Source organism: Cryptosporidium bovis (genome assembly GCF_009768925.1).
Source record: "Cryptosporidium bovis isolate 45015 chromosome Unknown contig_18, whole genome shotgun sequence".
Taxonomy (NCBI): domain Eukaryota; phylum Apicomplexa; class Conoidasida; order Eucoccidiorida; family Cryptosporidiidae; genus Cryptosporidium; species Cryptosporidium bovis.
The window spans coordinates 158,963-176,955 of NW_027125013.1; the positions used below are offsets into that span (position 1 = coordinate 158,963).

The window sequence follows — 17,993 nt, forward strand, 5'->3', positions numbered from 1 at the left end:
ATTTATACAAAAAAACTGACATTTCTATCATTCAAAGTCATTTAAAAACGAAAATGAGCAAAAAATAGCCTTCTTATTATTCTACTAAACTACCAATAGTAATATTAATCTAGAAAAGACGGAATTGCTTACGAGCAGTTCCAAATATTTGATTCTTTTCAACCTTCAATACATTGAATCTAATGGTTTTGGACAGTGGTCGGCATTGTCCCATTGTAATAATGTCACCTTCCTTAACATCGAAACATGGGGAACAATGGACCGATACATTTTTGTGTCTCTTTTCGAATCTGTTGTACTTTGCTACGTACTTTAGGTAGTTTCTTCTGACGACGATCGTTCTCTTCATCTTAGTAGATATACACATACCTTTTAATATACGCCCCCTAATACTTACATTGCCAGTAAATGGGCATTTCTTGTCAATATAAATCCCTGTCTTGGCTTCTGTAGGTATTGAGAAACCCAAGCCTGGGTCCCTGAAGTATCTCGGAATTTTTGCTCCCTTTTTTGATAGAAGACGCTTATCTCCCAAAAACACAGTCTCTTGTTTTTGGAATGCCTTCTCAGTTTGAGCGTCTATTGCTGTTGCTTGGCGAGCCTTGGAAGACATTTTACTTTAACTCTTTTGACTTTAATTTGAGTCTAAACAATCACGTTTATGTATCTAATCCCAAACAGGCTTCTTTATGTTTAAAGTGGAAAAAAAACCCGTAAGTCAATTCCTACAACGAATTAATTTTACTTCCTGTCTCTTTATCTAAATCTCGATACCATTAATTATACATTAATGTGGTTTTTTTTGAGACGCGACAGTTAATAATACTTATTTAAAAAATAAATAATTAATTAGTATAAATGTACTACAATAACTAACAATTATGCCTTTTTACTATTTATTTTAGTAATATTGATAATCGTCTCTACTTATATATGCCTGTAAAGAAAACAGGCGGGAAATTCAGAGTTGATTCAGGAAGAAAATTGCATTTGAATTAAAATTCGACATTTAAATGTATTAATTAATGGTAACAATAACAAAAAATACACTTTGTGTGTGTTCTATTCATTGGAATGTTTCGAAGTTGTTTCTCTCTGAATCCTGCACAATTTTGTCTATGCCATGTCAATTATTGCTATTTACGCCAGATTTTGCCTTGGATCTATAAGACAAGGTAGTTATTCTTTGCATAAATTGTTTTATTTAAGATACATAAAGTAAGCATTGGAGTAGTCAATGCGAGATTGTCGTATTCACCCCCGAAAAGTTCCAATATGGTTATGACAATGGAAGTAAAAACTCGAAGTAGTAAATTGCTTCCGAGAGCATATGTTGTCAGCAATGACACTATGAATATGGAAAGTGAGCCTGTCACCTGTAAAGAAAATTAGTACTATATAGTATTGTTGAATCAAGTAAAAGGCTTTTGCTTGTTAGAATCATTTATTTTTGGACGCTCCAATTGTAGTCGTGGTGGTAAGGGGAAATAACACCTATAACAATGTTTACCACCAATTTATGTTAAAACTATTATGTATTCTAACGCTTAAATGTTGATACTTCAGCCTTTTCTCAGAGTAGCAATAAACTTACGGTTTTTTCCCCATATAATTTTGGTTCAGGAAAAGCATTCCCTATTATTGCTCCAATAGGGTCACTGTAAATGGAAGGTGCGAAGTAATTAAAATCTAAATTAAACAATGACCAAATACAGACGAGAATACCAAAAAAGAGTATTCCCTTGTCATTAGGCCTTGCAAATTTGAATTTAAATACATCGGGAAATACCCAAACTAACACGACTATCAACGTTGCCATACAAATTTTCAATATTCTATTTTCAGGTGTGTTCGGTACAAATAGAGCATATGTGCCTGCAAACATATGCACCAATTTTCTATAATAATTGCCAATAATATAGGTATTCAATTTTACGAAGTGTTAAGTAAACACAGAAAAAGTAAAGTTTGATTAAGTCAATAATTAGGAAAGAAAAAAATAACGACAGGAAAAATAGCTTTTAAACAGATTTCTAAATAGTGACTCTATTATTGATAACACTCTTTACAAACTGTCTAAAACCATCCGTTCCTGATTATTTGTATATTTCAATTAATTTACCTCGTATGCATAATTGAAAAGTAGTTCGTATTTTGCAAAAATAATACTACTAGTAAAAATAAAACCAAATAAATCAGTATTGCCATCCTTACAAGCCACTGCTTGCATATGTCTGCGTACTCATAACAAAATATATAATCGTTAATGCTTTACTATTATTTTCATTATCTCGCTTACATATACACATATGTGCTAGACCCTTATTAATTTGTGGTATGTTTCTCGTGATTTAGGAATAAGGCGCCAATTCTCAGTTAGGTGAAATGGCAAATTTTACTTTTTGAACATAGTTTAAAATAAATAGCATTTGTCGAAAATACAATTACTATTATTATCTTTGTCTACAGAAGTAGTGTTTGCGAATGCTTTCAAGATAAGAAGTGAAAAGAAGATAATAAGGTGGTAACGTGAACTGCATATTGTCGAGACCATTCATTTTCCAAATAAAAGAAAATAGGTTACCTTAACTTTATATGAATTAAGATTCAAAACTTTGGTTATACTTTTTTGAGTATAGAGTTAACTATTAAGGTTAAAAAGCAACCAAATATCAATAAGTTTTACCCAAACTGTCATAAACTGAGTAAGACTAAACAATGAATAATGTTGATTATAAATTAGCATGTTTGTGGTTAATTAGGGAATCCCTGGAGGATTTGAAGTTGTCAAAAGCAGTAAAATGCATAAACAAAAGCCATCCTGAGTTGGAAAGTATTGGGAATAGATCATTAAAACTGTATAAAAGGATTCCAGATTTAGAACAACTGATTAGATACTATTGTGAAAATAAAGGTTTAGAAAATAATGATTCTGAGGAAAACAAACAAAAAAGCAAGTCTGCAAGTGTAGAAAAAGTGAATCTGAACAAACATGAAAAGAAAAGGAAGCACAAACAAGAGAGGAAAGATGAGGATATAGATAGCAATATTAGTAATAAAAAGAATAAAACTGAAAATTTAAGTGACAATAATGATAATTACGAAAGCACTCATTGGGATTCTAATAATGACGAGTCTTCCGTTTCAGCCTCGGTACAAAACAGGTTTAAAAGAATAGATGAGAGTAAATACATGGACAAACTATCTGATAGTAGACTAAATAACAATTCATATTGGAACATGAAAAAATACAGTAATCATTCTGATAACTTTGCTTCTAAAGCTGCTCTTGAACTTGGGCAGGTTAGAGGTAAGGGTTTCAGGCATGAAAAAGCTAAAAAAAAGAGATGTTCCTGGAAAGGTAATGGAACTATTTCTACCGGTGTAAGTTCCATACAGTTTAGTGATTCCGATTAGGTGATTAAGCGACACATATATTTTTCATTCTTATTTGAACTGCATGAACATTCTAAAAATCACTTTCATTTTTTCCCCATTATTTTTATTGTCAAGTATCTTATTACTACGTTTGTTTTCTTCATTCACAAGTTTACTGTTGTGCGTCTATTTCGTTTGTGTTGGAACATATCATAAGTAATATTTCATTAAGAAAATTCACTATTTCTGTGAAATTGATTTATTTATTTCATTTCTTTTTGCTGTTTTAATTTTTTTTATTCCTGATATTTTATTTTTTCTAAATACAACTTGCATAAATAGATTTGTTGGGCGGGTTTTACTTTTTCTTTCATTTACTTTAGACTTATTTGGGAAAAAAATTTACAAATTAGGTTTGTATTAGTATATATTTGAGTGTTAAGGTCAGAGTGTGAAAATACAAATATAATTAAACAACAGTCAAATTGTTATTATCATCGGCTAGCAACATTAACAGCATAATTTCAAGTGCTTTATATGTGCTCTGATATAAGAAATATACATACCACTAGTCATTATAACGCATTTTGTTAACAAATAAACAAAACACACCACCTTATTGAGTTATGAAGTTAATAAGCATAGAATTGGCATTTTTTTCCAAGTTATAATAGAATTGCGACATTAGAGAAAAAATATATACAAGAAACACTAAATTTACTTGCTGAATGTTTATTTAAAATAAACTCATTATGGAAATAAAGGACAAGAGGTCTAGCTTGTTTTCAACTATGAATGGTAGAAATAGGTATGCGAAATTCGATGATGACAAAAATAATAGGGGAGGATTGTTCGGTGGAAGTAATAACAATTTGGTAAGTTTAAATAATATACTTTGTAGCATTATTATTTTTTACTCTTTCCATCATTTAACAAATTAGTCAATTTTAGAGGAGCAAAATGATCAATACATGATCGATTTAGAGGCGAAAGTACAAGATTTAAAATACATAAGTACAACAATGAGGCAACAAGTAAAGGAAAGCAATGATTTGCTCTCAAATTTAACAGAAGAGATGGGTTCTTTTGGACTTTTATTGAAAGGAACGATTACCAAAATTAAATCACTTAGTGGCACTGGCAACTGGAAACACGTATGGGCAATGACACTATTTATTTTTTTTGTATTCCTATTAATGTATATGTTATTTAAGAGGAATTAAGAAGAATTTAATAAGTAAATAACTTTTAAATAAGTAATAGGACAGTTATAAAAACAAGTAAAATAATAGTTTAATCTAAATCCGTAACTATTAACGCTCATTTGTTCCTTGTTTATTCAACATAATATAATATATTTTAAGACATGTATTTTTTTGTTCGTGATGTTATTTATTTCAATGTGTAATTACACTTGCATCCACCAATATTATATATTTGGTATAAGATCCCTTTGGTTTGTGAAAGCATTATAAATAGTGTGAACATTAATTACATTTGCGTTTTTATTACCATTTGATTTGTCTTTATTCATTTGTTTGTTTACTTTAGCCATTAGTTCTAAAACAAATATCTTTGAAGCAGAGGAAACGACTAGTGCTATTTCTTCGATATTACTTGGAATGTATCTGTTTTTTTGTTGCAATATCGATTGAATATAGCTCAAGCTATCTTCACTTGTGTCATTTTCATTTTCAAAACTAACATATCCAGAACTAATTAAATAATCCAATATCTCAGACCTGTCAAATCCGGAACTTCTGCAATTCTGTATGGTTGAATCTATAACTTCATCACCCGTAACTTCACTACTATCACTCGCTTTTACAGAAACGTATTCAAGAATCAAATCTATTTCTTCGTCATTTAATAATTCATTATTTTCGTCCTTCTTTTCGGGACTTCTTTTTAAATCTGAACCATTATTACCATCATTAACAATGTAAGAATAATCTATTTCTTCCTCTATATTGAATACATCATCATTTGTAATGTTAGATGAGCTTTCTGTGAATTTGTCATTATAATCACTCATTGTCGACATATGCCATAACTACAGGAAGTAGATACTTCTAATAGAAAGTTATAACAAAATAAGTTGATTTACCAGAACTTCAACTAGTTAAGAGTTTATTCAAGTCCTTCCTAACACCTAATTAATTGCTTATTTTCAAACTTGTTTCTGTTTTTTCCCAAAAAAAATGGTGTTTCCCAAACTCAATGAAAAAGGGTTAACTTATCACTAAAAAAACCAAAATAAAGCTTTAACAATCTACTATGTTCATACGTGACAATTTATCTCACCCTTGAAATCATTAAAAACCTAATACAACCCCAGTTTAACTTCTATTCACAACTGGATTAAAGGCGCCAATGTCAAAAAAATAACTATTTTAGACAGATCTGAAAGAAAATGCGAAAGATGTTTTGGATGAGTGTAATCTATATTTGTTGACGAAGCGAAGGGAGAGGAAAATATTTGGCAGTTAATACCGAATGAGCAGTTTTTTTAACTTTATTGGACCCAAAGTGAGGCTAATAACAATAAGAAATAAGCATAAGTGAATTATTAAACTCACTTTAAGGAGGAAAAAACTGGACAAACAGGATGAAATAGAGCATAACCAATGCTCTGAATTTACAACACATTCATTTTATTTTCATTAGTGTATATACTTTTTTAATATAGAATTTATTTTTAAAATGAAGTGTGTAAGTAGGTATTCATGTGTGAGCATGTGCAAATAAATAATTTTTTTCTTGATATTAAAGCCCAAGTACTTATACACGAAATAATGTTACTTTGAAAAAGATTTTATAAGTACATTTTTAAGGTACATTTTTTAAGCAACAAAACAATATATATAGCTGGGTTTTAAACAGTTGATGATTTTATAAAATTAAGACGAAAACATTTTTGTTGGAATTACAATTATTTATTCACTACTCATATACTCATACTGTTACTTTACTCTTAAGAAAATAAAACTTCAAGTAACTATATAATTTCCACCTTAACTTATGTTTTTGGGCTAAATTTAATACACATATTAATGGATAAAGATCGAAATAAAGAGGTATAGATTTAATATAGTGATTTTTTTTTACCAAGATTGAATAGTAGAGTAAAATAAAGTATTTCATATTATGTATTTTATACATAAAAATATATAATAAACGGGTAATAGATACAATTTCATCTTATAGCAGGTAACTTGTGATACATAGAAAAAATGAGGAATATACTCTTGTTTGGAGTAATATTATTGCTTATGATAGCAATCAATGAGGGTGAATGCTTAAAAGTGAGAAGTTTTTTTGGCCTTGTTGGAGGCGGAAACGACAATAAAAAAAATGGAAATTCCGATGAAACTTCAAAATCAGCTGATCATGGGCCAGCAAAACAGGAAGAACAACCGGGAGAGCATGGACCTCCAAGTGATCATGGACCATCAAAACCGGAAGGATCACCAGGAGAACATGGAACACCAAAACCGGAAGGATCACCAGGAGAACATGGAACACCAAAACCGGAAGGATCACCAGGAGAACATGGAACACCAAAACCGGAAGGATCACCAGGAGAACATGGACCACCAAAACCAGAAGGATCACCAGGAGAACATGGACCACCAAAACCAGAAGATGATAGTCAGCATGGACTACTTCCGTTCATTCCTCCACCACCACCACCACCACCACCATCTCCAGATGATTCTCCACCAAGACATCCGGATAATAATGGGCTGCCAGGACATTCAGATCAACATGAATCTCATAGAAATGATAGTGAAGGAAAACAAAAGTTATCTGAGTGTGCATCATGCAAAGGTGAAGAGAAATCATCTACAGATTGTTGTCATGAGACAATATTTGGAAAAAGCGGATTAGAAACACATAATGCAAAGATAACGGGAACAATAACAGGTACAATAACAGATACAACGTTAGTAACAAAAACAGGTGATTTAATATCAATCAAGCATGACCCGGATAGGCCTGTACCAGAAGGTGGTAAAGATGAACATCCGTCAACATCTTCACATGAAAGTGAAATAAAAGAACATAAAGAAAAGAGTGAGGTAATGCATAACACACAATTAGAGACTAAGGGAGAATCAAAATTTCCAAATGGAGCAGTATTTCTTCCTCTTGTGTTAGATGCAAATACAGGACAATATGGTGTGGAGTTGAAAAGCATCGATTTATTATCAATGAATAAAAACGAGAAGATTAAGCCTTATGATATGTTAATCCCATTTTTGAATGAGCAAGGTCAGGTTAAATTTGTAACTAGAAGACGTTTAAGGCAGTTAGTCAAATCGGGACTTTCCAAGGGTCTAAGTGATACATTTGGAAGAGATGCAAATAATTTTGAAGATGGTAGTAGTGATAAAGACGCTGAGTTGAGTATTTCTAGATCAGAGGATGAGAAAAAGGATGAAAAAAACGAGGATGATAGAAAGGATAAGAGTGAAAATAATGAAAAGGACAGGGATAAAAAAAAAGAGGATGAAGAAAAGGAGAAAGATGAGAAAAAAGACGAGAAGAAAGATGAGAAAAAAGATGAAGAAAAGGGTAGTCAAATTGCGAATGTTGCTAGGAACGCTGCAAAAAGTGCAAAAGAGCTTCTCCAAGAGGCAGAGTCAGTACTAACTGGAGGAAGCCTGTTTGAATCTTCAGAAAAGAAAGATGAAAATAAAGACGACAAAAAGAACGAAAAAGAAGACAACAAAGAACATAAGAAAGAAAAAGACAATGATAATAATGAAACTAAAAATGATGACGACAAAGATAAGAAGGAAGACAAAGATGATAAAGAAGACGAAAATAAAAACAAGGATGACAGCGATAAGAATGGATCTAAAAAGGAAGATTCAAATGAGGGCTCAGAGGAGCAGGATGACGTTGCAAGTACACATGAATCAGAGGAAGAGGAAGAAGATGAGTGATATATAAACATCTTAATTGTAACAATAGAACCACTATATATCAATTTAACAATAAATAGTAGTTAAACACAAAATCACAAATAAATGATTCATTAATGAGTTTAATATTGAATAACAAACAATACAATTGAAGTATACTAATTTTTTTGTATACTTTATTCGTAGTCGTTATTTACGTCATATATTTAATTTAGTTCGTTTTAGTTTAATTCAATTTTATTTAATGAATACTAAATCCTCTTTGTTATTTCGAGCAGTATTGCCTTTTAAAGTTAAATCAACTGTAATCATAGTCATTGTCTATACTTTTATTGTTAATATATATCAAAAATATGGTATTACAAATAATTGTCAACTATTGAAGAATAGTAGGATCTATTAATAGAAATTCTGCTTGATGTGCAAATAGAAGTGAAATTTAAATTATGATAAAAAGTACTCATACCGAAAGTATTCCAAATAACAAGAATGTGGAATCACAGAAGAAATTAGAGAGTAAATGATTATAAAATTCTGTAATTATTGGAGATCATCTATTGAAAGTCCATCTAAAAGTTCAGAAATGTCAAGTTGATTTTCATCTTCTTGAGTATTATTGTAATCGTAATCATCATCACTTCCGTATTCCCCTTTCATTTTGGTAGAATTGCCGTCACAGCAGTCTATAATCATTTCTCCTGATGTATTTTTATTACTTTTCTCCTTTTTAACCATATGTCTCGGTTTCCTCATTTTTCTATATACTTCTCTGGCGGAATCCTGAATTCTCGGATCCCAGTATAAGTTAACACCTTTTCTCATTTCAACGTCTTCTTCGAGCTCGTCTTTAAATTGTTCAATATCTTCATTTCGAGTTAAATTTCCAGAATGACTATCGTAAGAGGTTTGTTTAGGGAGTCTTTGAAGAACCCAGGGACGTTGAACAACGGTTGTTTGCAAACTGCTGTACCTATCAAAGTCTTCGTCCCCTTTGACACTATTGCAATAGTATTGGTATCCCCTTTTAACAACTTTTTTAACAACAATAACATCATGATTTCTTTCTTTCCATTGTATAAATTCTGAAGAATCTTCAACAGAACCAAAGTTATTTAATGTTCTAAAGTCATACCCACTTACCAAGTCACCTGGGTTAATTACATTTCCAAGGTGAGTAGTAACTATCACGCTAGAATCAGGTTTACCAAGATCTGACTCCTTACATAATTCAACTTCTGCCATTACACAGGATCTTTTACCTTTTCCACCATCCTGAATGTAAGAATTCCTAAGTATATCTACGTTCATAACATAGAAGTTTACTAAACTCGAACGAGACAAAAGAGGAGCAAGTGAACTCCTATTTGTATTGCCTCCTGAACCACCACTATTGTTATTACCTGCTGTTCCTGCGTGTTGCCAATATTTTTCTCTGGCTAAGTCTACCTCCTTTCCAGTAAACGGATCTAACAAGCAAAGTTTATTTGTTATCTTTTTGCAAAGAAGTATTGAAGACACTCCTCCTAATAACGTTGTAGACAAACTTTTTGGAACAAAAACCACGTCATCCTTACAAATGGGTGATAGTTCAACCGAAAACGTGAACTTATTGTGATGTGTATTGCTATGTGAATCATGAGATATAAGCTGACGGCTAGTTTTAACCTTCGCAACAAAGTGATGAGTTATAAAGTCCACCAAGGTTTGTGCGTGATTTTTTTGTTGGAATTGAAAGTCCAAACCGTCTGGCCTTTCCACTATATTAGACACCTTCTCATGAGCACCATTCTTTAATATAAGCTGTTCTAAGTATAAAAATGTTCTTTTGTGTTGTACTCTTTGCCTGACTTGTACGACTGCGTTCCATGTGTGCGGTGTAAAACTCCTTTTGCAATCATCACATTGTTGCCCTTGCAAATAAAATTCAATGATTATATTCTGCTGAACTATTGCACCGTTCATTATCTCTTTTTGTATTGTGCATTTAACTTTCAGTCTCTTACTATGAGGTTCCGTCCATATAAACGCAGCATCCACCAATCTAACTGTATTTAAACCCTTTATTTTTTTTAAGCATAATGCTAACAACTCTCGGCTTTCCAATTGGCACGATACCCAAGGTGGCTTTTGAAATCTCTCACACTGTCTACAGTATGGAAGAACAACTTGCCTAGAAATGCCTTCTGCTATATCTATTTCTGATCTTATGCAGTTTATACACATTCTTGACTGATTTGTTTCTGTAACCATTCCACATACACAACAATTCATATACTGAGGACGCTCAACAGTTGAGTATACTCCTTCAAAGGTGTTTGAATGGCCTGAGGAACTCTTGAATACACTCATCTGGCCATCCATATTATCTGACTGCATACTTTCAAACATTTTTCACCTGTATTTTTCTAAATTTTTTGTTATACAAAATGTAACGTGAAGCTAGAAGCTGAATTATAATCCAACTATTTTGTCCCTTAATATTTAATTATGATCCATATACTTATTCGTTTATTCAATGATCTTATATTGTATTTACGTATTTATTTTTCCTTATATTTGATCTCTTTTCTTTCCACCAGTCGTATTATATACTCGGTCTACATATATGTTTGTTGCCTATAGTTGCTATATTACAAGTATTATATGCCCTGCACCTTACACTAGTACTCTACGTAAATATCCAAGAAAAAGATCGCACTTTTTCCGTCCCAAATTGTCAAACGTTACTACTCCCTATTCACTATTCTTTTAATAAGTTTACCGCCCAAATTTGCCGCAATCATTCCGGTACTACTAATTTGTCATCGAGTACACAATGTTTTGGCGGTAATGCTTTGTCGTACTTGTTCATAAACATGTATTAACTGAATTTCTAGTACAGGAGAAGCAAAACACTAAAACGAAATAGATTACATAAGTTTAGTGAAAAGTAAGAACTATAAATACAGGAACAGACGGCTCCAAGAATATTGTCTTGTATTTAATAAAATGATTCATTTACATTTCTTCGGACAAGATTTGTTACACCTTTACAAGCATGTTTAGATATCATCACCTTTTTTATACTTTGACGTAGATTCATACAATTCTAATTAAGCATTGCTATCATTATTTTGTTTCACACTCAATACAATATTTCGCTGCATTCAATCCCAATTCTTCTTTGTTTTACCCTTAACTTTCTGTTTTCTAGTCCGTCTTTTTTTGTAGTTGTTAGAAGGGGTTATTTTTGGCTCTTAACATGTTTATTAGTAGAATATTAATTTTATGTGTGGATGAAAATTCTGCCAGATGCCTTATAGCACTAAGAAAAATCAGCGAGAACAGTTGTACGGGTGCAGTTTAGGAGATAGACAAAATACATCAAAGTTTATGAGAGTAAGAAAAAAAACAAAACAGAAAGAATACACGTGTAAAAGAGGATTGCACAAAAAAATTACACATTTACCCAGTTTTTTTTTGTTACAATTTTTAAAGCAATACGAAGCCTATTTAAACAGAAAAAGGGGGTATGGGGTACCGGAGGCGGAACAAATTTAGAATAGGATAGTTAGAAATAAAAGGTGGAAAAAGATACTTGAATATAAAAAAATTGTATTTATAGAATAATATACTTTTTTTAATTATATGCATAGGGAGTAATAAATAACATAAAGTTGCTATTGAGACAAAATACCTATTCAAGCAGAAATTGACAGAATAACAAGTAGTAATACGATAATTTTTGGTTTCTTTTTGTAAAAATTACAATTAAAAAGGATAAAAGCATAGATAATCCTGAAGGTAGTGAGCGGAGTAAGGATTTAAAAATAAGTAACAGAAAGAGAAAGAAAATGTCTGGAGAGGATGGTTCTTCGGGTATTTCGAAGGAAGAAGCGTCTTCCAATAAAAGATTAAATACTTTAGATTCTGATTTATGTAAAGATATAAATGATAGTGGGTCTAATATTGGAACAGATATAGATGTTGGTTTGAAGAATAATGAGTTTCTCAGCAGTTCAAGGAGTGTAGTTGACAGTACAAGAACAAACTCGGCTTCGGAATACCTAAGTGATCAAAACAATAACAAAGAGGAAATCACTGATGGTTTTGTGATGATAGACTCAAACACAAAGAGTGATAAGGAAATATTGAAAGAGACTAATATAACTACGGAAGTTAGTAGTAATGATAATAGCAATAGCAGCGCAGATGTCAATAACCTTGATGATAAGAAGGATGAGATGGAGGTAGTAGTGGAAGAAGTAGTAGTTGGGGTGGAAGGAAACAGTGAGGATGAATTGACTATCGTGGTAAGACCTCTAAATGGAAGAGATTTAACAGTGGTATCTTCTTCAAATTCAACAATAAGACAACTAAAAGAATTAATAGAAGTTCAAAGCGGCATAGAGGCAGCAAACCAACGACTTATATTTAGAGGAAGATGTATGTTGGATAATGAAACGGTTGGGCATTATTTCAATGAAAATGATGTAATAATACACTTGGTTCCTTATATTAGGAATAATAATTCACAGGAAAATGGCCCCGAGGGAGCAACAAGACGTGAAAATTCAAACAATAACAGCAATTCAGCAATACCAGAGATCAATTTTCAGAGTTTTTTCCCCGAGTTCGGAGGCGTTTCTGGTTTGGGCTCAGGCTCGACTTTTGCGGGTGGTTTTCCAGGAGCAATGATGTTCGGTGCAATTAGATTAGATAGGGAGGCAAGTGCTACACCCGAAACTGAAGATTTGGTACAAAGAGTGCTGAGAAGTTTTGGTGATGCGGTCGGTAATTCTGGAATGGAGGGGGGAATAATTAGGGAACAAGGTGTTGGCATGGAAACCAATAATAGAAACTTTAATCTTTATAACTTACCCGGGAACATACACTCTTCAACACGAGTTATTAATGTAAATGGTGCTTCAAGTAATAATGAAACAACGGGTACATCTTCAGGCAACAGTGGCGTAAATTCAACCCAAAGCAGGAGGGTTTCTCCAAATATTGGAACATCTAGAATGAGCGAAACTGTAGATAATAACAACAGTAGTAATTCAATTCCAGGGGGAAACAGCGACATCGGAGCAAGGAATAATGATTTAAGAGGTGAACAAATAAGTGGCAATCACCCGATGGGAAGAATAGGCACAATCGTTTCCAGGATATTCCAGGCATTTAACCATCCAATGGCAGATATAGTTAGAGATCCTACAGGAAATATTTCCCTATCGAACAGAAGGACAAGTCATAACATTGTAGTTGACCCCACCAACAACAATTCTAGCTCTACTACAAACAATGGTGATGCCAATTTAATTTATACTGGTGATAGAAGAGTTTCAGGAGGAAATAATAATGCAAGCACACTTGTGAATGATACTAGTAATATCTCAAACACAAGATCTAGAGTGACAACAGCAAATAACACAGCTGGAATAGGAGGAGTAGCAGCTACCGCGGCTGCAGCTGCAGCTATAGGTGGAGCAGCAACGACAGCTGCGACAAATACCAACCCAAGGTCTGAGGTTGGTTCTGGTTGGAGTCAGTTTACTGCTGCAGGTGGAATACCCGGAGTACTTCCTATTAGTGGGCGTTCAGGGGTTTCTGTTACGACAATTCCACTACCAAATTTATCTATTCCTGTCACAATTAGAGCGACTTCGACAAGAATTCCAACAACGAATATTTCTAGTAACGGAATTAGAACAATAGGGGTTGGTGGTGCAACTAATGGGGGAGGACCGTCCGAAAATCCAAGCAATTACGGTAATTTTGATACCTCAATTGCAATAAATAGAGAAAACAACTCGAATAGTGTAAATGATTTCTACAGAAGATCCTCGGATAACTACTTTAGAAGTATATCAGATATTTTGGAACAATCCGCTTCCCAACTACAACTTGTTGCCTCGGGAATAAGAGAAATAGGAGGAATAGAAAACCCAAATAGCAACAGAAATAATGCTGCATATTTACCCCCGATACCATGCACTACGTCAAATTTTGTCATAAGTAACAACAATTCTGCAAGTAATGGCGTAAATGGAAACCCTACAGACTACATTCAACATCATTCACATAGGCTTTACATTTCAAATGAATTGATATATAGATTCTTACCTTGGAATTCTTTGAATGATTTAATGAATATTTTGGAGAGAGATAGTGGATGGAGAAGACCTAGAATAGGGATCCCTCCTCAACCTATAGATTTACATGAGTCTGGACCTCTTTCTGTGTTTATATCTGTTTACCTTCAGGCACTATTTGTCGTTCAAAGCAACCTCTTACAAGTTCAAGCTTGGCAAGAAAGATTTGCTAGACTAGATGTTCCAAGACTTTGTTATACCGTTCATATGTTAACCCTTATATCGCAAATATCCGCCTATCTAGCCTCTCTTTTGGCATGGCTCTTTCATAATATGGCTCAACATGTAGAACAAGATAGGTTGGTCGACACTCTTCAATGGGGGAGAAACACTAGCGAAGAGGAAGGCCCAGTGGAAGGTTCAAATAATAATTTCCAAAATATTAGCCAAAATTACGTAAATGAAAACAGTAGTCAAGATATGCATGTAGATGACAATTCTAGTGCAGACAAAGAATCTAATTTAAACGATAATTCATTAGTTCCTCCAATAAATATTGATAACTTGAGTATTGGAAATGAAGCTAATGCGAAGGATAATGCTGAGCAGACAGGACAAAATATGAAATCGGTTTCTTCTGTTTCCTTCAACAGCAATTCTTGCAATAACGTTAATGTTGCAGGTAATAGTATCCTTGAAAGCAACAGTAGCAGTAACAGTAACAGAAATTGCGTTCCTAGACCATTCAGTACTGCTTATACAATGGGAAGTTTAAATCCATCAAACAACTCATTTGGAATATCTAGATTAATAAGGATCCAAACCAATGATATTGATGAAATAAATAGAGGGATGCATGAATCAACCAGAGATATGTTGAGATTCCTTGTACGTCAAACCGAAGCTAATCTGAACTTACCGTATACAAGAGTCTCTGCTCACAATAATCTAAATAACGAGTATCGTGCAATGTTTGTAAGGGATCTATTAAGAAATGTTTCCGACAATCCTGACTATATTAATGATCAAGATAGATTTCCTTACATTAAAATGATATTTTCTGCTTTAAATCAAAACAACGAAAATGGGCAAATGGAGTAATATATGAAAGTAACTCAAGAGAAAATATTCCATTTTAATCTTGACAGATAATTATTCTTTCTTTTTGTTCTACTTTATTGAAACCCTGTATACAATAAAAGTAATGAATGTGTATTTAATTCCTAATCATTCTTTCCCATTACTTTTTATACGTTTGGCATCAATATTAGGATTTTACTTTTTATTCGCCTAAACATTCCTTTTTTACCCTTGTTTTATCTTTCAACTTTGACTTGATAACTTAAACAGTCACGTTATATTGTATGTTGATGCTTGATATGACACAAACGCTGCATCATTGTTTTATCTGACATGCAATAATAGTAAAATATTAGCATTAAGTTAAAAATCGTTTCAGGCTTAAAGAATTTAATTTTTACTTTCGTAATAATTTAGCATCCAAGTCATGCTTTCAGAGGTACCCATGGATATTCAAACATATAGTAAAAGATCAATATGTTATTTTAAGATGGACCCGATAACATTTTTTTCCATCTTTCGACGTTAACAAACATTGCATTCCCCACACGGCCCGCCTAATATCCATACCAGCGCCATGCACAATTATTGGTAGTTTAACAACCGAAGATATAGGGAATATAAATTTGCATATACATATTTTAAAACGAAGTAATGAACATTGAAGTATAAACTTTTTAGCTATTTTTATATTAAACTGCTGTGTGAATGAGTGATAAGGTAGTTGAATATGGGACCCCAGAATATTGGGAGGATAGATATGAAAAAGATCCAAATCCATATGATTGGTATCAAAGGTGGGATTCAATAAGGGAAATAGTAAAAGATTACTTGAAAATTGATGACAAAATACTTGTAATAGGGAATGGAACGAGTAGAATACCTGAAGAGATTTATGATGAAGGGTTTCAAAATATCCAGGCAATGGATATAAGCAACGCTGCCGTAAATTATATGCATGAAAGATTTGCTTCTAGGGATATAAAATGCCAAGTTAGTGATGTTTTGGACATGTATCAATACGGAGACGATGAATTCGATGTTGTTTTTGATAAAGGAACATTTGATACTATTTTATGCACAAGAAACAGTGGGATTAATATTGATAAAATGATGAAAGAGATAATAAGAATATTAAATTATAATAAAGGAAGGTATATTTGTGTTTCTTATGGACAACCAAGTTACCGTACAACATATATGAAAAGTATGAAAGAGTGGGAAATAAATGTGATTCCAATAAAAAAACCTGGAACTGACCAGATATATAACATTAAAAACTATACTGAAACGGAAATAAGAAACAATACCGACTATTCAAAATTAGAAAGACCCGATTTGTATCACTTCATTTACATATGCACTATATTTAATAAACCTGAGAAAATAGCAAACAAATCAAATTATCCAACAGCAGAATTAAGTGAAAATAATTCTACTGAAAACGGTCTAAATGAAAATATAGATCATACTTACAATGAAAATTGTGAAAATAACGGAAAAAGCGACGGTACAAATAATGAAATTAATTACTATAGCGATTATAACAATAATAACAACTTTAATGCAGATTTTAACATTAACTCCAACAATGAAGATATAAATGGCCGTATTAGTTATATTGATAATGATATTAGTGTAAAAAGTAGCAATGTTAGTAACAAAAATAGCAATTAGTGATAACTATATAAGAAACACAGGGTAGTATATACATAATGGACATTAATGTGTGCATTCAATTCTTGAATTATAAATAATAATTTTCTTCTGATATTTGTTAGAAATTTTTTTTAACTATTACCGAAAAGTTATTTTTTTACTTAAAGTACTTTTTTTTACTTAATAGAAAATTATTTAATATATTTTTATTCTCTTGATAGTTCACATCCTTATTTATTTCATATATTTTTAGTTTAAAATCAGAGTATTTCATTTGTTTAATTTGGGAATATATTTCAATCAATTCTATTAATATATTATAGTTATCATTTATTTTTTTTCTAATTAATTCTGTATTGATTTCATTGCTCACTTCATCTCTTAATTCTTCCATATACAACCAATTGTATTGTATTTCGAATTCGTCCAGTCTAACAATAATAACCTTGTATGCCTCCTCTATTCTGAACAAGCACGACTTTTTCAGTATCATATTTATCAATAATTGATAAATTTTTGTGTCTTTTATGCCCATTTTAATTGCTTTCGCTAATAAATAACAAATACAGGTATATTCATTTAAGTGTTTTTATACAACCTATTCTTACTGAAGAAAAAAAAGTAAGAATCTGGAAAAATTTGCTCACCTATTACACAGTTTTTAACATTTAATATCAAAAATTGTATTCAGTTAACATAGATGTTTGTACTCCAGGAAACAATTCACCCCTAACGCAAAATTAGTTAGTGGTACCCGCATGACTTTTACATGCAATTTGTGGGGTGCACTACTAGTTGATTATTCATTTCATGTAATGCAGTAAAGTGAAAAATTTTAAGATATATGCTATGTAATTTTTGCATGAATATA

General features: G+C 32.2%; 10 protein-coding genes across 10 annotated transcripts; 5 read left to right on the top strand and 5 right to left on the bottom strand.

The window, feature by feature from the left end:
* Positions 1–109: 109 nt before the first annotated feature.
* On the bottom strand, positions 110–613 carry FG379_000932 (uncharacterized protein; the record flags this gene model as incomplete). Its single annotated transcript, XM_067326342.1, has 1 exon — positions 110–613. One exon carries the CDS (start codon positions 611–613, stop codon positions 110–112), a length of 504 nt encoding a protein of 167 aa, XP_067184550.1.
* Positions 614–1,163: 550 nt separating this feature from the next.
* FG379_000933 (uncharacterized protein) lies at positions 1,164–1,885 on the bottom strand (the record flags this gene model as incomplete). Its single annotated transcript, XM_067326343.1, has 2 exons — positions 1,164–1,376; positions 1,595–1,885. 2 exons carry the CDS (start codon positions 1,883–1,885, stop codon positions 1,164–1,166), a joined length of 504 nt encoding a protein of 167 aa, XP_067184551.1.
* An 833-nt stretch (positions 1,886–2,718) lies between these two features.
* On the top strand, positions 2,719–3,417 carry FG379_000934 (uncharacterized protein; the record flags this gene model as incomplete). Its single annotated transcript, XM_067326344.1, has 1 exon — positions 2,719–3,417. The coding sequence occupies one exon, from the start codon at positions 2,719–2,721 to the stop codon at positions 3,415–3,417; it is 699 nt and encodes a 232-aa protein (XP_067184552.1).
* Positions 3,418–4,130: 713 nt separating this feature from the next.
* FG379_000935 (uncharacterized protein) lies at positions 4,131–4,601 on the top strand (the record flags this gene model as incomplete). The annotated part of the gene is made up of 2 exons (XM_067326345.1): positions 4,131–4,253; positions 4,320–4,601. The coding sequence occupies 2 exons, from the start codon at positions 4,131–4,133 to the stop codon at positions 4,599–4,601; spliced, it is 405 nt and encodes a 134-aa protein (XP_067184553.1).
* Positions 4,602–4,807: 206 nt separating this feature from the next.
* Positions 4,808–5,422, bottom strand: FG379_000936 (uncharacterized protein; the record flags this gene model as incomplete). Its single annotated transcript, XM_067326346.1, has 1 exon — positions 4,808–5,422. The coding sequence occupies one exon, from the start codon at positions 5,420–5,422 to the stop codon at positions 4,808–4,810; it is 615 nt and encodes a 204-aa protein (XP_067184554.1).
* A 1,189-nt stretch (positions 5,423–6,611) lies between these two features.
* Positions 6,612–8,330, top strand: FG379_000937 (uncharacterized protein; the record flags this gene model as incomplete). Its single annotated transcript, XM_067326347.1, has 1 exon — positions 6,612–8,330. One exon carries the CDS (start codon positions 6,612–6,614, stop codon positions 8,328–8,330), a length of 1,719 nt encoding a protein of 572 aa, XP_067184555.1.
* Positions 8,331–8,849: 519 nt separating this feature from the next.
* On the bottom strand, positions 8,850–10,697 carry FG379_000938 (NMD3p like involved in nonsense mediated decay; the record flags this gene model as incomplete). The annotated part of the gene is made up of 1 exon (XM_067326348.1): positions 8,850–10,697. One exon carries the CDS (start codon positions 10,695–10,697, stop codon positions 8,850–8,852), a length of 1,848 nt encoding a protein of 615 aa, XP_067184556.1.
* A 1,445-nt stretch (positions 10,698–12,142) lies between these two features.
* FG379_000940 (UB domain containing) lies at positions 12,143–15,484 on the top strand (the record flags this gene model as incomplete). Its single annotated transcript, XM_067326350.1, has 1 exon — positions 12,143–15,484. The coding sequence occupies one exon, from the start codon at positions 12,143–12,145 to the stop codon at positions 15,482–15,484; it is 3,342 nt and encodes a 1,113-aa protein (XP_067184558.1).
* Positions 15,485–16,171: 687 nt separating this feature from the next.
* On the top strand, positions 16,172–17,140 carry FG379_000941 (uncharacterized protein; the record flags this gene model as incomplete). The annotated part of the gene is made up of 1 exon (XM_067326351.1): positions 16,172–17,140. One exon carries the CDS (start codon positions 16,172–16,174, stop codon positions 17,138–17,140), a length of 969 nt encoding a protein of 322 aa, XP_067184559.1.
* A 282-nt stretch (positions 17,141–17,422) lies between these two features.
* On the bottom strand, positions 17,423–17,657 carry FG379_000942 (uncharacterized protein; the record flags this gene model as incomplete). Its single annotated transcript, XM_067326352.1, has 2 exons — positions 17,423–17,428; positions 17,496–17,657. 2 exons carry the CDS (start codon positions 17,655–17,657, stop codon positions 17,423–17,425), a joined length of 168 nt encoding a protein of 55 aa, XP_067184560.1.
* Between the last annotated feature and the right edge of the window lie 336 nt (positions 17,658–17,993).